The 25,529-nt window shown below is 42.6% G+C and overlaps 1 protein-coding gene across 1 annotated transcript; it reads left to right on the top strand.

The window, feature by feature from the left end:
- Positions 1-16,840: 16,840 nt before the first annotated feature.
- LOC307069764 (uncharacterized protein) lies at positions 16,841-25,285 on the top strand (the record flags this gene model as incomplete). Its single annotated transcript, XM_079728090.1, has 4 exons — positions 16,841-17,077; positions 17,219-17,528; positions 18,360-18,580; positions 25,184-25,285. The coding sequence occupies 4 exons, from the start codon at positions 16,841-16,843 to the stop codon at positions 25,220-25,222; spliced, it is 807 nt and encodes a 268-aa protein (XP_079584216.1). The 3' UTR covers positions 25,223-25,285.
- Positions 25,286-25,529: the final 244 nt, after the last annotated feature.

The following is a 25,529-nucleotide window of genomic DNA, read 5'->3' as shown; positions in this document are numbered from 1 at the left end:
CTAGCCCTCTGTATCAATGGGTTTTGCTTTCACAGATTTAACCAGCTGCATATCACGTGCTATGTTTATGATCCACAGTCGGTTGAGTCCGCGAATGCAGACTACAGGGATAGAGAGGGCTGACTATGGGACTTGGACACTCTCAGATTTTGGTATCCTTGGTGGCTGCTGGAATCAGTCCCCCATGAATAGTCTGCAACTACTGTAGTCACATATTAACAAGGTCACAAGAAAACATACTTGCTCATCCACTATACATGAATATGGTAACATGATTCGCAGGCTTACAAGTTCATTTATACAGGTGAGCATACAAAAGTGTTCACTTTAAGCGTGCCAATGTAGATCCAAGAGACCACTCTCACCCACAAACAGGCTCACCTACACACTGTCACAGACAGATGTGCTCACATACATACACTCACACATTCACTCACTCACAAAACACTTAAACACTGAGGCATTCTCAAACTTGCCCACCAATTCACTCCCACTCACAGACACACATACATTCACACATACATACTGACATTCACTCCTTCACACGAACGTGCTCAAACACTCAATCACATGACCATGCCAAGAGATTCATTCACACAGGGACACAAATGCATACATTCAGGAGTTCCCACTCACACATTCACTTACACATGTACATTTTCACTCTTAAAATCAGGAACATGTTCACATAGGTATTCACATACAAACACGCTCACATCCTCCATGAAGCTCAGAATATCTACTCAAAGAAGCAAATACACTCACATGCACTTCCACTCATGTTTATTCAGGTTTCACTTACACAAATATACTCACCTGTGAACTAGCTCACCACAGTGAACCTGATACACGTTCACTTACTCATACAAACATGCTAACCCCCATGCATATGGCTGCAATTTCAAGGGTACGCTTGAACATACATTTAAAGCAGTCCTCAGAGACTGAGATACTAGCACAGTTTGAGATTACAGGGCCGCATATTTACTCTCACAAATGCACAAGCTCCCGTACATGCTCATTTGTTCACTCACATTATCATGCTTACAGATAACTCACTCAAACACATATACTGGCAAATGTACTCACACATACTAACATACATTCACACTTGGTGGCTCACAGTTCACACACACACAGTAGCCCCACCTCATTCAGATTATCATCATCAATCATGCACTTAAAACATAAACATGGTTACAAGTTCACTCACACTCCAGGTACACTCATTTCATTTACACATGCACACACCCATTCCCTTACCCATATAAAATATCCTTGTCACAAACAGTAACATGCTTACATATTGAATTGCACAGGAACATGCTCACACTCAGCAAGAAGCTCACGATTTCATTCGTTCGCTTAAAAAACCATTACATGCATTCCCTTATACATGCTCCCTTATTCAAATATATTCACACATAAACAAGAACACACAAAAAACACATTTACCCCCAACGACTCAGAATTATGCTAACTTGCCTTCACGTGCTTAAAAATTCATTCATACAAGTGAACACACTTAAATATTAATTTTAAACACAAATTTGCACCTAAGAAAACACTCTCACCCATGAACATGTTCACACTTATAATGTCACACAGAGATATGCTTAAACACAGTCACATGTTTGCATACTCCCTGAACAGGCTCAGATTTGCCTACAAATTGAAATTAAAAAACATACGTTCACATGCATCCACTTACACATTCACAGCTTCACACAAACATGCTGATATATTCAGTTAATTTCATGACCATACTCATAAGTTTACTCACATGGGGACCCAAATATAAACACTCAGATGCTTCCCGATGCTGTCACTCACACTTTCACTTGCACATGCACATTCTTGAAATCAGGAACATGCTTACGTATAGATGCACACACAGATATGCTCACATCCACCGTATAGCTCCAACATAAGCTCACAGAAGAAATTCGCTCATATGGACTCACATTCTCACAGTATCTCACGTGAATATGCAGACACATTACCTAGCTCACAGCAATGATCCTGATACACATTCTCTCACTCAGAGGAACATAGTAACATCAATATTGTCAATAAAAAAGTATGCCATATGGAGTTTAAGGCAAGGAAGGCTTTTTTTCAGGACCATTGTGATAGGGGCTAGGGACTATTGCAATAGGGAAAATAAACTCAACTCCACATACAATAGAGACAGATGACAACTTATGGCCAACAGGGAGGGTGAGGGAGTTAGTGAATGGCAGATTACTGAGAGGAACTTAGGTATTGTGTTGGTTAATTTTAGGTGTCTATTTGGTTTGAGTAAAAGATGCCCAGATTGTTGGTAAAACATTTCTTGGTGTGTCTGTGAGCAGGATTCCGGAAGAGATTAGCATGTGAATTGGCAGACTTAGTAAAGAAAATTGCCTTCATCAGTGCAAGTGGGCATTATCACAATCTCTTGAGGGCCTGAATAGAACAAAAAGGCAGTGGAAGGATGAGTTTTCTCTTTGCTTGAGCTGGGACATCCATATTATTCTGCTCTTAGACATCACTACTCCTAGTCTTGGACCTTTGGACTTGGACCAGGATTTGCAGCATCAGCCCCCTGATTCTTGGGCCTTCAATCTTGATCTGGGACTTTCCTGTTTGTCAGGCCTTCAGACTTAGAGTGGTTTTTACCACTGGCTTTCTAGGTTTTCCAGCTTACAGACAGCAGATTGTAGGACTTCTCAGCCTCCATAATCTCATGAGCCAATTACTATAATAAATCTCCTCATCTATATCTATATCTATATCAACATCTATATCTCTATATAACAGAGAAATAGCATTAATGTAAAGATATATCTATAAATATATAGATATTAGATATCTGACATAGATATCTAGATATATATATACCTACCATTGATATTGATCTGTAGATATAGATAGATAAGCTATCTATATGCCTGTCTGTTTCTTACTGGTCCTGTTTCTGTGGAGAACCCTGACTAACACAAGGATGAAGGGAGGCTGGGGGGTGGAACTTGATTAGACCTCAAGAGGAGGGATGAAGAACTTAGATACGAAGGAGGGGGGGATTCTTGCTAAACTGGCCTAGGAGGATTTTTGCTCAAACTGGGCTTGGCAGGCCAAAGATAGGATCAAGCTTGAGGCCTAGTGAAGGAGAGGACTCAGAATGGCCTCAAGTTTGGTTAAGAAGGGAGTTACTTTGAGTTCCCCTTCTTGTGCAAGTCAAGAAGAGGCATTCTTTTTTCCTGTGAACGATATAAGTCCATTTCTCATTCAGTCACCTTTTGTTCATTAAGGAACAACTGAGCCATCTGCTGATGCTTGGTAGTAGAGGATATTTGCTGGATCATGCAAGGCATGAGGCATTTAATGAGGAGGGTTTCTAAGAAAAGGAAAAGAAAGATTAATGTTTGTAGTGGACTATCTGAAGCCAGTTTCTGAGTCCAGAAGGACAGCCCATTGAAGATGCTGGGCTTGAAGCATGTTTAGATGGTGGAGTGAGGATGGCAGTGGCAATCTGATGGATTTCCTAGTTTACAGTGGATGTTTTCTGATGGCATAGACATCAGCTAGGTTTTGGTAAGATCATCCACAGTCATGATTATTTCGTGGAGCAGAGCATGGAAGATAAAGTGAATTTCCCGAGTGGCCCACACGGCAGCAGTTCCAGGCATGAGGATCATACATGATCTGCTGCAGGGAAGAGTCCTTTGAAGTTTACATCAAGTTGTCCAACTTCAGCTCACGGGGCTTCTTTAGATCCTGTGAATCAAAGCCAGTTAGAAGAAAACCTAAGGATCCAGTAAGAATCTGGGTGGTCAGCTTTGAGTTCTCAGCGATGTCAAATCAGGAGGGTTGGAGAAAAATTGGAAACATTAGTTTGAAGAGTTGCAGCCAGATGTTGAAGGAAATTGGAAGAATTGAGAATTTGGTAAGGACTGACAAAATGTGTGAGATAGCAGGAGCTAGTCCAAGTTACATGTAGGTAACACAACCATGTAGTTTACGAAGAAGTGCAAACTAGCTGAAAGGTAATGAACAGGACCAGAATCTCACCCCTCACAAGGGTGCATTTTCTATTGAAATATAAAATTTCACTCAACCGTCACTTCCTTTTTTTTTTTTTTTTTTTTTTGCGGTACACGGGCCTGTCACTGTTGTGGCCTCTGCCGTTGCGGAGCACACGCTCCGGGCCGCTCCGCGGCATGTGGGTTCCTCCCGGACCAGGGCACGAACCCATGTCCCCTGCATCGGCAGGCAGACTCTCAATCACTGCACCACCAGGGAAGCCCCGTCACCTCCCTTTTGATCAAAGATAATCAAAGTAAGATTATTCTTGCTTATAGAGTGTCTGGTCTTATTAGATTTGGCTTGCTTATTTGCACGATTGCAGCAAGAATGATAATTGACCACATAGGCCATTTTTAGTTTACTCTGCTGGAACTTTTCATAAGGAGTCTCACTTCGATTGGAGTTTTAAAAGCCTCGCAAAGCTAGGAATCCAAGCCAAAATCTCACCACCACAATTCCCCTGCAGTACCTATAGATCTGGGTAAATTAATCTCTTCTTGAAGGCCCCCAAAATATCCTAAGTTTCCTAGGCCTGCCATGAGGTGACCTCTCCCGCTCACCTGTAAGGCTGAGAAAGCTGTAAACCAGGTGCCAGGCCCATTTTCCCAAGAAGACTTCGTAAGCATTGGCTCCATAAAGTCACCTTTAGTTCCTTAAAACTATCTGGTCATATCTGATTATATATATTGTTCTCAACTATGATAGTCTGGGACTTCCCTGGTGGTCCAGTGGCTAAGACTCTGTGCTCTGAATGCAGGGGGCCCGGGTTTGATCCCTGGTCAGGGAACTAGATCCCACATGCCACAACTACGAGTTTGCATGCCACAACTAAGGATCCCACATGCCGTGACTAAAAGACCCCACATGCCACAGCTGAAGTTCCCGCATGCCGCAACGAAGATCCCTCGTGCCGCAACTAAGACCTGGTGCAGCCAAGTCAATCAATCCATCACTGTTTTTAAAAACACTGTATTCTTTCAAAACATGATAGTCCGCTCAGAGCTTTGGTCATATAGTCAAATCAATTATGTTCTGTTCCCAGGAGGAAGGATTCTTATTGAACCTAAGCAGTTCATTGTATTACTGTGAAAATAAGAATACTTAGTAAGAATATTCAAATTCTAGAGTGATCAGTCAGGCAAAAAAAGATAAATGCTTCATTTCTGCTTACAGAAGTATGATCTACTAAACTGTTATGAATTGTAGATAGCTGAAGTTAGAAAAGTAGGCAGTTCTTTATATGCAGAAAACGGAACATTAAAGCATCAGCAGTAGTCCAAGCAAAAGCCATAATCGTCCTTGACGAATTCATTCAGCCCTATGTAATTCTTGTTCTGCTTGATCTTGGGTTAGCCATCTCATGAACTTATCAGCTTCTCCAGGAGAATTCTGGAAATCCTGACTCAGGCCGGTGGTACGGTCTCAAAGTTATTTAAGCAATGCCATTAGGAGTTGTGTGCCTCAAGAGTACCTGGCATAGTCCTTTCTGTGGGACTCCAAGATAGTCCCATTTTGTTGAAGATAATTACTCTGGCCTGTAGCTGATTGCAAGAGCTTTCAGGGAGGCATCAAACTAAAACAAGTGTGGATGACAAAAGAGTGAAAATGGCCATAGTAAAAGACGTGATGAAAGTTCATCACAAAAATGATGCAATTGCCAAGGACAGTTGGTTGTTTCTGTGGCATACAACATTTTAAGACACTAACTGGCATGACAGCTGATAACATTATGCTGATGTTGTCTAATTCGAAGGCAAAGCAGCACCAAGATACGTCATGGACAGCAAGGGCACTGACATTTATAGGAATCAATACAATTTCTGAAGTATTTGTATTAATAACATTTTACCCATAGAAATATAAACTAGAGAAGGTTAAGCATCTCTTTATATTTGGCAGTGCTTCCTGTGCAACTCAACTTATCAAATAAAGCTACTTATTGTAACATCTCTCATTTACAAGGTGAAAGAACAAACTCTGGATTTTCCGCAGGCTCTCTTGGAAATATCAGTGTCCGTATGAGGTCAAGAAGATTTCATTTAGGATTTGAATTTGGAAAGACCCAATATCACAAGTTGTTAGAAATGGCAAAAGATTTGTACACTTGGCTAAATAGAATCATGGGTCACTAAGAAACTATTTGGCCACCTATTTAACCAGAGTACTAATATAAGATTTCAAAAGTAAATATTGGAAGTAATGTGATTAAAAACAGCCTTCTCTCTTTTAGAAGTAAGAAGACTCATTTATCTTACAAATAAAGGACATGATAAATCAACAAGAAGCACAGGAATTTATTCTGCTAAGACACAGAATCTCTGCTTTCTACGGAGATTACTTAGAAGGTAAGGAAAAACCTATTATAAACTCTTATTAAGAGCAAACCGAAGAGGGTTTTGTCTTAGCAACTTTCAAATATACAATATAGTATTATTAACTGTAGTCATCACGCTGTACATTACATCCCCATGACATTTATTTTATAACTAAGAGTTTGTACCTTTTTTATGGCTTCATAGCTGCGTTTCATTTTTTAATATATTTTTATTGAAGTGCAGTTGATTTACAATGTTATGTTAGTTTCTGGTGTACAGCAAAGGGATTCAGTCATATATATAAATATATATATATTCATATATACATATATATATATACACAAACACACACATTCTTTTGCATATTCTTTTCCATTATGGTTAACAACAGGATATTGAATATAGCTTCCTGTGCTATGCAGCAGGACCTTGTTGTTTACATATTTTATGTATAGTAGTTTATATCTGCAAATCCCAAACTCCTAATTTATCCCTTCCCCACCCCCTTTCCCCTTTGGTAACCATAAGTTTGTTTTCTATGTCTGTGAGTCTGTTTCTGTTTTGTAAATATCAATAAGTTCATTTGTATCGTTTTGTATTAGATTCCACATGTAAGTGATATCATATGATACTTGTCTTTCTCTGTCTGACATACTTCACTTAGTATAATAATCTCGAGGTCCACCGATGTTGCTGCAAATGGCATTATTTCATTATTCTTTATGGCTGAGTGGTATTCCATTGTATATATGTACCACGTTTTCTTTATCCATTCATCTGTCGATAGACATTTAGGTTTCTTCCGTGTCTTGGCTGTCGTAAATAGTGCTGCTGTGAATATTGCAGTGCATTTATCTTTTTGAATTAGAGTTTTCTCTGGATATATGCCCAGGAGTGGAATTGCTGGATCATATGGCAACTCCAGTTTTAGGTTTTGAAGGAACCTCCACACTGTTTTCCATAGTGGCTGCACCAATTTAATTTCCCACCAACAGTGTAGAAGGGTTCCTTTTGCTCCACACTTTCTCCAGCATTTAGTGTTTGTAAACGTTTTCTTAAATTTTATTTTATTTTCTTTATTTATTTGGCTGTGCTGGTTCTTAGTTGGGGCACATGGGATCTTTGTTGCCCCGTGCAGGATCTTCATTGCACGTGGGATCTTTTAGTTGTTGCACGCAGGATCTTTAGTCGTGGCATGTGGGATCTTTGGTTGTGACATGTGGGATCTTTTAGATGTGGCGTGCAGGATCGTTTAGTTGTGGCATGTGGGCTCTTACTTGCGGCATGCGGGGTCCTTTAGTTGTGGCATGTGGGCTCTTACTTGCGGCATGCGGGATCTAGTTCCTCGATGAGGGTTTGAACCTGGGCTCCCTGCATTGGGAGTGTGGAGTCTAAACCATTGGACCACCAAGGGAAGTCCCTGTTTGTAAACTTTTTGATGATGGCCATTCTGACCGGTGTGAGGTGATACCTCATTATAGTTTTGATTTGCATTTCTATAATAATTAGTGATGTTGAGCATTGAAGAAGATACCTTCTAATCCTAGTTTTTTGAGAGTTCTTATCATGGAAGTTTCTTGAATTATGCTAAAGGCTTTATAAATGTCTCTTAAGATGATCATGAGGATTTGTCTGGTATTCTGTTAGAGGTATTACACTGTGATTTCTTGTTTTATATAAATTTATTTATTTTTATTTTTCTCTGCGTTGGGTCTTCGTTGCTGCGTGTGGGCTTTCTCTAGTTGCACTGAGCGGGGGCTATTCTTCTTTGCGGTACGCGGGCTTCTCCTTGCAGTGGCTTCTCTTGTTGTGGAGCACAGGCTCTAGGCGTGCCGGCTTCAGTAGTTGTGGCACGTTGGCTCAGTATTTGTGGCTCAAGGACTCTAGAGCGCTGGCTCAGTAGTTGTGACACACGGGCTTAGTTGCTCCGCGGCATGTGGGATCTTCCCGGACCAGGGCTCGGACCCGTGTACCCTGCATTGGTGGGTGGATTGTTACCCACTTCTCCAGCAGGGAAGTCCCTACACTGTGATTTATTTTCTTTCTTTCTTTCTTTCTTTCTTTCTTTTTGGCTGCTCTTGGATCTTCGTTGCTGCATGCGGGCTTTCTCTAGTTGCAGTGACTGCAGGCTACTCTTCGTTGCGGTGTGCGGTCTTCTCATTGCGGTGGCCTCTCTTGTTGCGAAGCATGGGCTCTAGGCGCGCAGTCTTCAGTAGTTGTGGCACATGGGCTCTAGAGCGCAGGCTCAGTATTTGTGGTGCACGGGCTTAGTTGCTCCGTGGCATGTGGGATCTTCCCAGACCAGGGCTCGAACCTGTGTCCCCTGCATTTTCGGGTGGATTCTTAACCACTGCTCCACCAGGGAAGTCCCTACACTGTGATTTCTTAATGTTAAATCAACATTATATTCCTGGGATACAAATCCAAATCAACATTATATTCCTGGGATAAAAATCCTTTGGTCAGGGCATACAATCTTTGTGTATGTTCTTGGACTGCTACAGGCATTATACCCAAGGAGTCTAGGTCATTTTCAGGGAGAGTCCAAAACGGGTTCAGTCAGGCAAGAAACTCATACAATATGGAAGATTCTCTTCTATCGTTATACACAATCATGCATGAAGTGAATCTTTTTTTAGAATGAGAAAAAGTTCATAATGAAAAAAGATAACAACTACCATGAACAAAAATTACAAAATATCACACACACACACACACACACACACACACACACACAAACACACAATGCCACATATGGCATGATTCCATTTCTATGAAATGTCCAGATTAGGCAAATCCATAGTGGCAGAAAGGAGATTAGTGGTTGCCAGTGTTTGAGGATAGGAGGGAATGGGGTATGACCGCTTCCTGGGTATAGGGTTTCTTTTTGAGTTGATGAAGATGCTCTGAAACTAGATAGGGGTGATGACTGCACAGCATCGTGAATGTACTAAAAGAACTGATTTGTACATTTTATTTTTAAAACTTTTTATTTGATTTGTCCATTTTAAAGTGACTAAAATCATTAATTTTCTGTTATTTTATTTTCACTTTAGTTTAAAAATAACAAAGGAAGAAATGTGCAACCCCGTCTTAACAGAGAAGAGGCTTCTTGTAAAAAAAAAAAAAAAAGCCTGATTTGGGACGTTAAGGATGATTAGGGCTTAGAAAGTCAGTTTTGGCCAAAGCTATGCATAAGGTCTAGTTAGAGGAATGAAGATGGGCAAAGATCCATTAGAAGAAAGAGAACATAGCATATTTGAAGGAGTAAAAGATGATCTGTGCAGCTACAGCAGTGAGCATGGAATGTGTTCATTTTGTGATGTATCCAGACATTAATTTGCACTTACTCTGTGCCAAGCTCTACATCAAGTAGGCCCTTGTAAAGTATTAGCTCATTAAATCTGTACAGCAATCCGATGAGGTTGGGACTATTTTTCACCTCATTTACTGATGGAGAAATTGAGAATTATTATATAAGACAGGATTTGAGATATTAAATCCTGAGCCCAAGATCTCACAGCCTGTGAGTGAACTGGAACTTTTATCCAGGCAGTCTGGTTTGAGAGCTCACACCCTTTAACTGCCACAGCTGCCCGAAGACACCAGGTCCTGCCTCTGCAGGGCAGCTCATCTCATGAGTTTAAAGACACAGGGGATTGGCAAGTGTTTCTGTGTAGAGTTTATGTTTACAGTTTGCCTAAAGTTCAACCGAAACAATCTTTACCCATACACTCACACACACCCACTCAACCCTCCAGATACGTTTCTGAGTCATACAAGGTTTTTGCTTCTACATAGTGTTTGCACAGATTTTACCTTTAGACCTCCCAATTCTTCCCAAATCTTAAGGGTATTTTGAAATCCTTCAGGTAGAAAAACTGCCTCACCTGAGAGTGGTGTTCCATCAGGGGCGCAGGCAGAGGTGTTGAGTATATCTGAGGCTAGGATATTAAACCAACATATGGGGAAGGAAGCTTTTTTCCTAATCTCTGAGTTTCCTAGGTGGCCATGGGAGAAAGAAGAGAAGTCATTATGTACATGAAATTTTCTACATCAAAATTAATGATATATGTAAATTTCATTAAAATCTGTCAGTGGTTCCCTATTTACTATCTAAACATGAGTACACTTCCTAACAAAGGTCTTAAGTTTTGTTCTTGTGTTTTTGGAAGTGGGTGTTACTGATGTTATAGTCACTTCTGTGTTTATTTTGTGTCACAAGGCACACTGTTTGCATTCTTTGTCAGGATATATAAGAGGAAGTAGATGCGAGGTAAGTAAAATTTGTTTAATATCTGGGCTGAAAATTCTGTAACCTTTTCTAAGTTTCTGGGTCTCTGTCAACCCTATTTTGCCTTTGCAGCTGGCTCACTATTAAGCTGTGCCTGTAGAGATTTCCTGAGAGAGACAAGACGTCTGAAGGAAGGAGAATCTACCATGTCTTGTCTCTGTTCCTGTTCCTCTCTGTGTCACCCCCTAAAGGTAAGAATAGTCTTGCAAATGAACTTTTATTACTTTATTTATTTTGTTTTTATTGATTTATTATTTTTGGCTGTGTCAGGTCTTCGTTGCTGCGCATGGGCTTTCTCTAGGTGCGGCGAGCGGGGACTACTCTTCGTTGTGGTGCGCGGGCTTCTCATTACGGTGGCTTCTCTTGTGCAGCACGGCCTCTAGACTTGCGGGCTTCAGTAGTTGTAGCAAGCGGGCTCAGAAGTTGCAGCTCACAGGCTCTAGAGCACAGGCTCAGTAGTTGTGGCTCACAGGCTAAGTTGCTCCGCAGCGTGTGGGATCTTCGCGGACCAGGCCTTGAACCCATGTTCACTGCGTTGGCAGGTGGATTCTTAATCACTGTGCCACAGGGAAGCCCTCTGATGAATTTTTAAGAAGAATTCTTTTATATGTCTTTTATATAATTGTGATATGTTCTTTATCCTTTCATCTGCCCAGAACACTTAGCTTGTCTCCATTCCTTGGCTATTGTGAATAATGCTGCAATGAGCATAAGGGAGCAGAGCAGAAATCACCTCCTTTGGATCTGTTTTCAGGAGTGGGATTGCTGGCTGATCTGATAGTTCTACTTTCAGTCTTTTGAGGAACCTCCATGCAGTTGTCCACAGTGGCTGCACCATTTTACTTTCCCACCAACAGGGCACGAGGGTTCCCTTTTTACCACACTCTTGCCAACACATGCTGTCTCTTGTCCTTTTGATAATAGCCATCCTAATAGGTGTGATGTCTTAATTGCAGCTTTGATTTGCATTTCCCTGATGGTTAGTGATGTTGAACACCTCTTCATATACCTATTTGCCAGTTGTATGTCTTCTTTGGGAAAATGTTTATTCGGACCGTGTGCCCTTTTATGAATTATTGGTTGATGTTTTTTTGGTTTGTTTTTTGCTGTTGAGTTGATTGAATTCCTTTTATATTTTGCATATTATCCCCTCAACAGATAACATGATTTGCAAATATTTTCTTCTGCTTCATAGGTCAGTTGCCTTTTCATTTTGTTGATTGTTTCCTTTGCTGTGCAGAAGCTTTTGAGTTTGATGTCGTCCACTTGTTTATTTTTGATTTTGTTGCCTTTGTTTTGGTGTCATTTCAAAAAAATATCATTGCCATAACCTATGTCAAGGAGCTTACCCCTGTTTCTTCCTCTAGGAGTTTCACAGATTCAGGCCTTACGTTTAAGTCTTTGATCCATTTTGAGTTCATTTTGGGATATGGTGTAAGATAAGGCTCCAGTATAGTATCATTGCACGTGGATATGCAGTGTTCCCAGCAGCATTTATTGAAGAGACTATCCTGTCCTCATTGTGTGTTCTTGGAGTTCTTGTCAAATAGTTGAACATATATGTGTGGGTTTATTTCTGGGCTCCATATTTTGATCCATTGGTCTATATATATATCTGTTCTTATGCCACTACCATACTGTTTTCATTACTATACCTTTGTCAAATAATGAAATCAGGAACCATGATGCCTCCAGGTTTGTTATTTGTGGGGTGGTTCATCAAAGGGTACAAATGATCAGTTATAAGATGAATACATTCTAGGGATCTAATGCACAGCATGCAGATTTAATTTAAGATGTTGTATGGTATGCTGGAGACTTGCTGAGAGAGTAGATCTTAGTTTTATCCCACGCACCACCCCAAAAAACCTTTAGCTATGTGAGGTTATAGATGCATAAATTAGTTTGACTGTGGTAATCATTTAACAATGTGTACATACATCAAGCATCATATTGTTCCCCTTGAATATACAAATTTTATTTGTAAATTGTACTTCCATAAAGTTGGAGGGGATGGGAGGAATGTGTGTCCTGTTCACATGGAAAAAATTAATTACTATAAACTGTCAGAGGTGAAGCCCAGTATTTGGGTTACTAGAAAAATACACTTTTAGTCAGCTGTCTTCAATAAACTCAATGACCGAAAGGAAACAGTGATCAAAGAACTAGGAAACAATGAGAAAGATGTATCCCAAAGAGATAGAAATTATGAATAGGGACAAAATAAAAGTTCTTCAGCTGAAAAGCACCGTAAGTGAAATGAAAATTTAATAAAAGATGTCCAACAGCAAATTTGAACAGGAGAAAAAGAATCAGCAAAGTTTAAAAGGTTAGTTGAGATATCCAGTCTCTGGAAAGGAAAAGAGGAGCAGAAAAAGCAAAGAATGAAGAATAATGAGCAAATCCTATGAGACTTATATGCATCAGCAAGCTTATCAATGTACACATAATGACAGTTGCAGAGGCAGAGGAGAGAGAGAAAGGGGCAGGAAATCTTTGAAGAAATGATGCCTGAAAACCTCCAAACTCGGAGGAAAGACATGAATCTACACACCCAGTAAGTTCTACAAACTCCAAGCAGGATAGAATCAGAGATCCCCACCTAGGCACATCATGATCAAATCATCAAAAGTCAAAGACAAAGAGTGAACCTTGAAAACAGCAATAGAAACAACTCCTCATATACAAGTAATCGTCAGTAAGATTTGTGCGCATTCCTCTACAGAAACCACACAGGACAGGTGGCATTGGAATGGCATATTAAAAGCGTAGAACAAATGAACAAAAATACCCTTTCAACCAAGAATTCTATATGTGGGGGAAATGAAGGGGAGTTAAAGACATTCCAAGACAAACAATAACTGAGAGAGTACATAGCTAGTAAGCTTGCCCTATAGAAAGTACTGAAAGGAGTCCTTCAGGCTGAATTGAAACAATGCTGGGCACATATTTGAAGCAATATGAAGAAATAAACCACAAAGGCCAAGGTAACTACACAGGTAAACGCAGAAGCCAGTACTGCTGCACTTTTGGTTTATATCTCCTCTTTTTGTTCTCATATATGATTTAAAATACAAATGTATAAAGCATTAACTATAAATCTCTGTTAATGGGCACCAAATATACAGACATGCCATGTGTCACCATAATTAAATAAAGAAATGTGGCAGAGCTAGGGAAAAGCAGAGTTTTTGAATACTATGGCAACTATCTCCGTGTTAATACAAACTTGATTATTATAAAGCTAAGATACTAATTGTAACTCCCAGTGTAACCACCGACACTGCCCCCACAAAAAGCTCCAGCACTAAAAAAAAACTAAAAAAGTACAGCAAAAGGAGAGATAAAGGATCACTTTGTACACTATAAAAAGTAATTAATAACAGAAAGCAGAGTAATTGAGGAGTGAAGGAACAAAAAAGACTGACATGTGGAAAATAAATAGGAAAATGTCAGGAAAACTCTTTCCTTGTCAGTAATCAATACAATAACCATAGATAAAACTGTTCAACGAAAAGACAGCACCAGTGAGTGAACTTCAGGCAGTCACCTTAGCGCTGGATGCTCTGGCCAACAGTTAGCACCATCTTCACATTTTCATGGACAATCAGGCCGTTGTCATCGGTCTGGCTGTCTGGTCCGGCCCATGGCGGCAGCGACGTTTCCTTGTGTAAAACTGTCCCCTTTGGGGTAAAGAGCCGTGGGAATCTCTTGGCCCACAGACTCCCAAATTATAAATCCAGGTCACACGTGTCTCTACATATACTAAAACCACTACGCAGGGCTTCGCCAAGACCCTCCTGATGGGGTTTGGAGTTCCGGGCCTTATTGATGGTGACCGAGGCATGCATTTTACTTCTCAGGATACACCACGCTGGGCTCTTGAACAGCCTTCAGTGGACCTTTTGCCTCCCTACCCGGCCTTAGGCTGCAGGACTCAGAGTTCCAGAGTGGCTTACTTCCACAAGTTCAGATTCCATTACACGAAAATGGCACGTTTCTGTCGCTTGCAACACGCCAGAGGTGAATTATAGTATAGGGTCTGACTGCATCCTTTGATGTTTGACTGCTGAGGGCTTTTAAACGTCAACCCTCCCTCTTCCCCAATGCCCCACACTCCACTCTCTCCTTTGGCACGGTTGTAGGGTGGAGGGCAGGAGGAGTGGGCATCAAACGACACTAGCTACTGCCAGCACAAGGGAACTGTCATGCTGGCCCCATCCACTAATCACAGTAGAACTCCCAAAGCAATTTCTTCCATTCCTGACTCTCTGAAGTCTATTTTGGAGCAGCTTGAGAAGGCTGCCCTGCTCTCCCCCCAGAAGCCTCCTCACGTAAGGAATACACTTTGCATCGCGTCTCGGTAGTGTGTGTGTGTGTGTGTGTGTGTGTGTGCGTGTGTGTGTGTGTGTGTGTGTGGTGTCACCAGTCTTGATTGACCGTTGAACCCAACTTGGGATAGGAGGAGTCCATAGTGACTCAGGGTGGCAACAACAGCTCTTCTCCTGAGCCTTCCCAGGAGCGCACTGCAGAATGTGTGCTTCCCATCTGTGAAACGTTAGGATGTGTCAAATTCGATGTCCTGGATCCCAAGGCAGTGTGCTTACTGGAAGTAAGGGACATAGCTTATGTTCTCCTGAACGTGAAGTTACAGCTGACACCCAGTCTTGCTTCTATGCCCATCAACAGTAGTAACTGGGATTAGCATAAAATAGTTGTTGATTTCTTCCTCGTTTTCAGCATTCGTTACCCTTGACCACTCGGCTAAGTGGGGCTGAGTACAACAAAAAGTCTCGGACTGTTGACCGAGAAATGATTCTAGGAAGCCTGTGCTGTTAACGTCTGCCATGCTGTATTAGTCTGCTCAGGCTGCCCTAATAAAATGCCATGGGCTGGGCGGCTTAAACAAGACAGTTATTTATTTCCTACAGTTCTGGAGGCTAGGAAGCCCAAAGTCAGGGTGCCAGGAGGGTGGAGTTCTTGGTGAGGGCCCTCGTTTTGGCTTGAAGATAGCCACCTTCTTCCTGTGGCTTCACGTTGGGATGGTGGGAGGAGAGTACCATCTATGGTCTCTTCCTGTAAGGGCAATAATCCCAATGTGTGGACCCCAGCCTCCTGACCTTACCAAAACTGAATGACCTACTGAAGACCCAGTCTCCAAATACCATCTCCTGGGGGTGGGGTGGGGCTGGGGACGGGCTTCTCGTATGAATTTGGGAGGCAAGGGGTGTGCACAATCCAGTGCAGAGCAGGTGCTCAGCCCAGACTTTAAAAGAAATCTCTCTCTCTGTCTCTGTCTCTGTCTCTCTTCCCTCTCTCTGTCTGTCTTCATTTCTTGGAGGCTGCAACTGAATTGGGGAGCCCTGATGAAACACTCTCCAGCTCCTGTCTTTACTGCTTCTTCCACTCTCCATTCTCACTGCATCCATATCGACTCTGTATGTCCTTTTCTAAGGAGCCTTAACAGCATTAAAACCTCCAAATTCGCTTGCTGTCTCTTGTGGGAGGTTTTAAGCGTTGCTGAGATTTGATCTATACACCTTCTCTCTCTCTCTCAGTTTTGAACTACGTGTGTCTGTATCAGCGTGAGCTGCCCCAGGGTGGCAACTGGGGAACACATGCAGGTTCCCATACCCCAGGGCGCCGCCTTTAGGGGCATTGTAGTTTTGCTCTTGCAGTGGTGGAATGAAAAGAAGGGATTCCTGTGTGATCACAGAGGCTGAGGGTGAGCTGGCCCTTTAAGGCCTCCAGGGAAAGTGAAGAACTTGATCACTCATTGGACGGTGGTGCTGTCAATCCTTGGCTGCTGGCAAATGAGCTTAGAGTCGGCGCTGGAGGAAGTGGCCCTTCGTTGACCCTTGTAAGGTCCGCCTCCCGTCAGCAGCCAATCAAGCTCTTTCCCGCCCTGTGCGCAGCGGCCGCGACCCTGTCTCGCCGGGGCGCTCCGCGGGCAGGCCGTCTGCACTTCCCGTAGCGGGGCTCGCAGAGGCATTTTCTCCGACTCTGGTCCCCTGGGCAGCTGGCTTCTCTGCAGCCCCCACCCCGTCCCGGTGGCCCAGCTGCCAACAGCGTCCGCTCCCTCAGCGACACTCAGTGCAGCGGCCGCCATCTTCCCCACGGTCGTCACTGCAGCCCGATCCGTGTCTGGCGTGTCCCTCCTGCCATGTCTGCCACAGAGGAGCGTGGGCCGATCCCAGGTGGCCAGGACGGAGCTGGTGGCAGGGGGGGTGGCGACCCCAGTCCCCTCGGGGTCCGTGCCTCCCCTTCTGGAGGGATGGATGGAGTCGAGGGGGTCACAGCACTTCTGGCCTCCCTGAGGCTCTCCAGAGCCCTTCACGGGGAGGATGGTGGGCAGGAGGCCGCCCAGGCCACAGTGGCAGAAGACTGGGATGCAGAGATGGTGGAGGAGGAGGAGGAAGAGTTTGAATTAGACATCGAGGACCGGGAGGAGGCTGAGTACCAGTCAGAAGAGGGGGAGGAAACTGAGGAAGAGGTCGAGGAGGAGGAAGAGTTTGAATTAGACATCGAGGACCGGGAGGAGGCTGAGTACCAGTCAGAAGAGGGGGAGGAAACTGAGGAAGAGGTCGAGGAGGAGGAAGAGACAGAAGAGGAAGACGAGCATGGGCAGGGAGGCGCGGGAGTGGTCGCAGGCCGCGGGGCGCCCGCGGTGCAGTTTCATTCCCTGCTCCGGGATGTGGGCCATTGTCTTCTGCACCACAGCCACTACAACGACCGTGTCCTGGCCGGGCCCCACGCCGGCCGCGTGATGGTCAGGCGCCGCTCCCGACGGCCCTCAGACCCTGCAGAGGCTGCCGCGCTTCCTCATGGGCAGGAAGACCTGGGAGAGGCAGGTGAGGTCTGGTGGGGCGAGTGCCAGGCAGAGGGCCCCCCGCCCTGGGAGCCGCGGGAGCCTGCGGAGGGGGTGGCATCCCAGAAGGCAGAGGAACCGGTGGCGGGGGCAGGGGAGGCTGAGTTCTGGGCGGGCGAGGTCCTGGCTGATGCCTCCGAGTCCTGGGTGGCTGGGACTTGTGGACCCGTCGAAGGGGCCGAGGCTGGCTAGGGGAGGCCCAGTCCCCTGTCCCTTGCAGCCCCTGCTGCGGCATCGGCCTCAAAGGCAGGGTGCACTCAGCGCTGGCCTCTGGCGGTTAAGCAGCGGGTCAAAGCTCTCAAAAACCTTCAGCCACGATATGCACAAGTAGAAGCCCAATTCTCTAAAGACCTTTAGGATCTTGAGAAAAAGTATGCTGCCTTCTACCAACCTAGGGGCAAACAAATGGCATACCTCACTTTTGGCTGACGGGCTTCTAAAAATGTAAAGATTCTCAGTACGATGACCTGAGAAAATGATGAAATGGCACAGGGGCACTTTTCAGTGGCTGAGGAATCAATGAGGTTCGCGGTAGAATTTGTCTTGAAATGGGGTGAACATTTTCCAGTGACGTTCTGGCAGAAACATACAAAATTGCTCTCAGGATCAAATGATTTCCATCCCTTCTCCAAAGGGCCAGAAAAAATCAGCAGCACAGTGTGTGAGATCTACTGGAAACAGGGGGATAATGTTGTGAAAACTGTCAAGCAGCAGAAGTGTGAGGGCCAAGGAAGTGCTGTATCAACCAGTAGGAACATGACCAGCTATTCTCCTTATTTATTTATTTATTTTCGGACATATTTCTCTTCTCCAGATCCTCCTGAGAGCAGAGAACTAGATTCTGCTGCTGATTTCAAATCGGGAAATGTTTCCCACCACCTTGTGATGCCAAAGTCCGTATCATTCGACACTAAAGAAGAGAGTGAATATCATTATGAAAATGCTGAGGAAGAGAAAGAGGATGGAGATGAAAAAGCAGAAGAAGGACTGAAGCTGGATATGGACTCAGCAGAGGGCAGTTCTGGAGAAGACAAGGTATTATTGTATAGTGCAACCGGTCCTGACATATACCTGTTACTGACAGCTTTATGTTTTGTTTTGTTTACATCCTTAATGTATTTTTTGTTTATCTTTTTAACATCTTTATTGGCGTATAATTGCTTTACAGTGGTGTGTTAGTTTCTGCTTTATACCAAAGTGAATCACCTATAGTATACCTATATCCCCATTTCTCTTCCCACTTGCGTCTCCCTCCCACCCTCCCTATCCCACCCGTCTAGGTGGTCACAGAGCTCCGAGCTGATCTCCCTGTGCTATGCAGCTGCTTCCCTCTAGCCATCTATCATGTTTTTAATTGTTTTTGTAAAATAATAAGAAAAAATTGTTGAAATTTAGTTTTGGAAAAACAGTTTAATGTTAATAATGTACTTGTATTCTAGATGGTATAGAAGGAAGTGTGTTCTGAAATGTATTTCATTTACAGCCACAAGTCCTTTGTCCTGTAGCTTTAAGTCTACTGCAGATGGGAAATTTATCAGACCTGTAAATAGAGACCTATATTTTTTTAGCGGTCTAAAATATAGAGACCTATACTTTTAGAGACTGGTCACCAGGAGAAGCAGCTAAAGTGACTAAGCTGTGCACTAGCTGTACCTTCATCACCTGGCCACAGAAATGAAGTCTCTTGGAATAACAATGCCTTTGAGAAGGTGACTCCTTACAAAGTAGTAAAAAGTTAAGGATTTCAAATAAGACTGCATTTCATGAGTAATTCACAAATATTAGTTCAATTTAGATGTTTTATTCAAAAGGAAAGAAAATGAGCCATAGTATTATTATTGGCTATCACTGAGTTGGTAATTCAATCCTAATTTCTCTTTCCGCTACCCATTCATCTTTTCCTTTCTCTCTCTCATCTCTCTCTCTCTCTCTCTCAGTATCACACTCTTTCTTTCTCCCTTTCTTAATTTTGACACCTGTGGATGTTTGATAACAGCCTCATTCTCATTATACAGATACGGAAACTGAAGGTCTGGGATTATAAGGGATTTATGATTTGGTAAGGAGCATAGGCTCTTAAGGTGGAAAGACATTTAAATCACAGAGTGGCCTTTCAAGAAAAAAAACTAACATATATAGTGGTTGGCAAGAGAGAAATGAGGTTGGTGTGATGAAATGATGTGCACCCTGACAACCAAGGGTCTGGGTTACAAGAAGAAAACATTTTGTTTTCTCCTTGGAGAGCCAAGAGATGTACATAGTATTGACTCATATTTAGAAAGTCCCTGGTGCATGTTGTTGGTGTACAATTGTTAATTGACTCTTATCCCATCCTACAGTTGGAAGACATTAAAAGAAGTGGACAGCGAAAGAAGAGAAGAATTTGTTCTTCATGAACATTCTAGTTTTCATTAGCCCACAACACAGATTTTGTTTCAAAGTTCATCATGCCAAAATGATATTAACTGCTATCTGACTTTATTCTTACCTTTTAGATATAACTTTGACAGTATTGTTCACATTGAAAATAAAAGCTTGTTTGACACGAATAAGCTGCAGATTTTTTTAACATAAATAACACTGACTCCAATGTATCTTTGTTCTATTTATTTCGGCCCACCTTACTGTCATTGAAAGGGATTCCTTTCAAGTATTTGGTAAGCCTGTTTGACATCCTTTTATAGCAGCCTCAAATAAATTAAAACATTAGATTATAAACAACTTGTGTGACGATAGAGATGGTGGCCCAGCCTCTAGTATATGTTATTGAAAGAAACTGATGGATGACCTAGCTTGCCTGGGGACCAGATGGTGCTACTGGCCTGCCATGGAGCAGCAGCATCATCATCAGCATCAGCATCAGCTGGGAACTTGTTTGAAATGCAAATTCTCAGACCCTGCCCCAGACCTACTGGATTGGATATTCTGAAGGTAGGCTGCTAGCCATCAGGGTTTTACAGGTCCTCCAAGTGCTACTGAAGCACACTAAAGTTTGAGAACCACTGCTTTAGAGCAATGGGGGAAACATTTAACTACACCTACAGTAGAACCAGCCTTAATTCACTGACTTGGTACTATTGCAGGTAAACTGAACAGGATGGTAAGATCTGGACTGAGGAAGGTACTAGAATTCTCAGGGGCCTGAGACACAAAGACCTCCCGGAGGGATGTGTTAGTTTCCTAGGTTTACCGTAACAAATTACCACAAAGCAGGTGGCTTAAAACAACCGAAATTTATTCTCTCACAGTTCTGGAGACCAGAAGTCCGAGGTTAAAGTGTCGGCAGGGTTGGTTCCTTCTGGAGGCTTAGAGGAAGCATCTGTTCCATGCCTCTCTCCTAGTTTCTGGTGGTTGCTGTCAATCCTTGGCATCACTCGGCTTGTACATGCAGATTTCCAGTCTCTTTCTTCATCTTTACATAGTGTTTTCCCCTGTCTCTCTTTCTGTGTTCTTTCCCTTCTTATAAGGACACCAGTCATATTGGATGAAGGGCCCACCCTAATCCAGTATGACCTCACCTGATCTTTATTACACCTGCAAATACCCTATTTCCAAATAAGGTCACATTTACAGGTTCCGGGGGTCAAGACTTCAACATATCTTTTGAGGGGACACAATTCAGCTTATAACAAGGGGCAAAGATTCAGTAGTGGAAGGGACAAATAGATAAAGGAAGAACCTAGTTCCAACACGATAAAAGCATTATGATACCATGCACATATGAAGTTTAAAGGCATTCAAAATTATTAGATTGATTATACATACATCTATTTGTAGTAAAAGGCATACATAGGAGTAATGCATGCATATGTAGTATGCAGAAAGGTGTGTATGAGAACAATAAACCTATTTAAGACAGTGGTTAAATCTATGGAAAAAGAGGGAGAATTCAGTTGGGGAGGGGTACAGTTGGTTTCAATTTTATTTGTAAGCTAACGTTTCTTAAGACGGCTGATGGTTGCATGGGTGTAGCATTCTCTGTACCTTTGTCGAGGTCTGAAATATGTCCTAATTTAAAGAAAATTAAAAGAGGAAATGGGCCTAGTATCTGGAACTTCTTTAAGGGAAAAGAGTGAAGTGGTACTTGAGCAGAGCAGACGATCAGAGAAGGGAAGGACCAGGGGTTTGAGGGTACAAAGCCTTATTTCTATATTTAGTTAAGGCTGCTTGAGAGCTTCCTGGTTAGCATCAGTACATTTTCTGTTTTCCATGCTAGTTCCTCTCGTATCCTAGAGTAGATTAACATTATTTATTTATGTGTGTATCGCCCCAGCTCCCTAAAATGGGAGCTTCTGACTTGTGCAGGACGTAAAGGCTTTTATTGATTTCTCTCTTCTAAATCGCTGGGTTTTCTTCTTTGTAGATGCTTGATAAAGGTCTGTTAAAGTGATGTGAGTGTAAGGTATCCACAACCCTTTCCCCTGTCAGTGGGGTTGACATTTAAAAATGCATTGTCATGTAGTAACACAGTATTCCTCATGCTTAGAACAACAACAACAAAAGGCACGAGGCCTTTTGTCACCATTGTTTAATGAAAGAACAGTCCAAGTAGAAATTTATCCATGTAGGGTCCCTCGAAAGACCTCAAATTGGTTTGGTTCCGTATGGTTCATGCCATGCCAGCAGGGTGTGTGTGTGTGTATTTCTGTGTTAATATAGTTAGCGTATTAACTATAGTTAATAGTTAATATTAAAGGCCTTTACCTGGGCTTAAGAATTTACGGAGGTTCACTTATTTATTTATATATTTATATATATATTTATTTATATTTTTGGCCATGTCATGTGGCATGCAGGATATCAGATCCCCGACCAGGGTTCGAACACGTGCCCCCTGCATTGGGAGCACAGAGTCTCAACCACTGGACTGCCAGGGATGTCGCCGGAGTTTCAGTTTAAACAAACGCATGCATACCTCTTTTTGAGATAAGCCTTTTTTGGTGCATGCTTGGAGTCCTTATCCCTGCCCCTTACCGAGCTCCAGTTACCTAGGGCCCTGTATTTACTCTCCAGGTGGCCCCATGTCCCAAGCCCCAAGAGGCATGTGTGTTCCTCTTCACTGAGTCTGTGCTTCTGAGGGGTGAGTTGCACTGTCAGTGTTATACTCTCAGGACTGAGAGGTATCTACGAGGTGATGGCCGTGTATACAGGTAACAGGACAAGTGGGCTACGTTATCCACATGCATGCACCTGAAGCCTCTCATGTTGAGGGAGGAAGCTCAGGCTTGCTGCTCTGAGGGTTTGCTGTAGCTCTAACATATCAGGCTTCTCTGAGTCTCTGAGAGACAGTCCCTAAATCAGGTCAGGGACAAATCCTGTGTTTCCTATTTCTCTGGGTGTTTGTGGGTTTTTCTGTATCCACATGTATAATATATGTTTTCAATGAGTCCTTCAGCCTTGAAAACTCTGTGCTTTTTCTAGGAAGAGACCTGTCTTGTCCCTCTCTGCCTGGTCCAGGAAAGGTTAGGATGTTCTGATATTTTCCTTGGTTATGGCTCCATCTTCTGAAAGGAGTTGATCCCAAAGTTCTCCTTTTATTCCACTACCTGAGAGGTGACCATTGGGAGAAAAGCAGAGGGGTAGGGTGGGTGCCGAAGTTGGAAACAGTTTTCTGTACCAGTTAGGTGTATGCTAATGACACTAAAGTTAGTGATGAAGAATCACTTTTACTCTAAGCCACCTATTTTCAGATGCTTATAACTCCAAGGAATACAAATGAGTACAGGTGTACAAGTCTAACAGGGCAGGATTCTCAGACAATGGTGTTTTGTGAAATGTAGTATTATCCAGTCCTGTGAATCACGTCATATAGTAGGATCCGTGTTGAGGCATAAAGTGTACATTTTGTAGAAGTCTGAGCAATGAATTATGTGTGTTTATAGATAAGGAATTGATTTCATCCCCAATTCTGTGAAGAAAATGAATTTAAAATGATTCAAAGAGGCACCTAAAGGTTGGCTCTTCTCTCTCTCTCTCTGTCTCTGTCTCTCATCCAATTAGTTATTTACTCTGTTGCCTTTCTCTCCGTTTTCCTGCATTATTTTAGACCGCATCACTTCCTGACAAATTTTATGAACTGTTTCATGTATACAGAAGATAATACAGCATATATGTAAGGTATATCTTAATAATATGTAAACCTGTGTACTCACCACCAAGCTTGAGAACTAGAACACGGCTAATGCCTTGGAGGCCCCCCTGTGCCCTTCCAGGTTCATCCCCTCATTCCTTCCCAGAGGTTACCACGATCCTGAACTTGTTAATAATTCACTTTTTTATACATTTACTGTAGAGGAATGTTCCTGTAAATAATGATATTTCTTCTCCATTTTGGACTTCATGTAGATCTAATTATACTGGATGTATTACTTGTCTTGCTCTTTCTCTACCCCCGCAATTTTGTGTTTGTGGTATTTATCCATGCTGATGTGTGCAACTGTTGTCATCATTATTCATTGCTCTATAGTTATCCATCATATGAAAATTCCACAATATGTCTATTTCCTGTTGATGGACATGTGGCTTGTTTCCAGCTTTATGCTTTTGCAAATCATTTTGCGATGAACTTTCTCATTCATATCCCACTATGCCCTTATACAACAGCTTCTTTAGTTTCTCAGTTGAGAGCAATTCTCTGCACTTCCCCATCCGCCCCAGCCAGGGTGATATTTGATAACGTCTGGAAGCATTTTGGGTGACATAACTGAGGGTGTGCTACTGGCATCTAGTGGGTGGAGGCCAAGGATACTGCTAAACATCCTACAATGCACAGGACAGTCCTCTACAACCCAGAATTATCTTTCCAACATGTCAGCAGTTGAGAAACCCTGATCTACAATATAGGCCTAGACATGAAATTTCTGGGTCTTAGGTTCTGTCCAAGTTCACTTTACTAGGTAACACCAATTATCTTTCAAAACGGTTGTACTAGTTCATATTCCCAAGAGCAGAGGATGAGATTTCTATTTGCTCCACATTCTTGCCAACTCTTAGTATCATTACCTTCATTACTTCTTGCCTGAACTTTGCCCTAGACTCCTAACCTTCTCCTACCTCTGTGTCTTTCCCCACAGATACATGCTTCATATACTTGCTAAGTTAACCTTCCTAAAACCCAACTCTGGCCATGCCAAATTCCTGTAAGAAAAATTTGACGACTCTACTGCATACACAATAAACTTGGCATTTAAGACGCACACAAAAGGGCCCACTAGCTCTGTAGTGCTAGTAATACCAACTTATTAGGTGGTTTTCAAATAAGCCCTGCCCTTTCTCTGCTCTGTGCAGCATGTGTGTTGTTGAAGACTTACCCTTTCTTAAGTCTGTTCTACATTCATTTCTATGTCCGTTAATTCAGCCAGTTATTAATTCTTTTTAATTTACTGAGTATTTGTCTTTCTCTGTCTCACTCATTTCTCTTAACATAATACCCTCCAAGTCCATCCATGTTGCTGCCAATGGCAAAATTCTTTTTTTATGGCTGATTAGTATTTCTTTGTATATATACCTGACATCTTCTTTGTCCATTCATCTGTTGAAAGACACAGAGTGCTTCCATACACTGGCAATTGTAAATGACACTGCTATGAACATTGGGATGCATGCATCTTTTTGAATTCGTGTTTTTGTGTTTTACAGATGGATGCCCAGCAGTGGAATTGTTGGGTCGTACGGTAGTTCTACTTTTAGTTTTCTGAGAAATATCCATACTGTTTTCCACAGTGGCTGCAACAGTTTACACTCCCGCGAAACTGTGTAGGATGGTTCCCTTTTCTCCACATCCTCGCCAAAATTTGTTATGTGTGTCCTTTTGTGAGGTGATGTCTCATTGTGGTTTTGGTTTGCATTTCCCTGATGATTAGTGATGTTGAACATGTATGCATGTGCCTGTTGGCCATCTGCATTTCCCCAGAGACAGCAGTGGAGACTTCATTCTTAAGGCTACAAGAAGCCATCAAGGGGCTCTACTTTGGGAAATAATTTG

The sequence above is a fragment of the Hyperoodon ampullatus genome, assembly GCF_949752795.1.
Source record: "Hyperoodon ampullatus genome assembly, chromosome: X".
NCBI classification, from domain to species: Eukaryota; Metazoa; Chordata; class Mammalia; order Artiodactyla; family Ziphiidae; genus Hyperoodon; species Hyperoodon ampullatus.
This window is presented reverse-complemented; position numbering and strand designations above follow the sequence as displayed.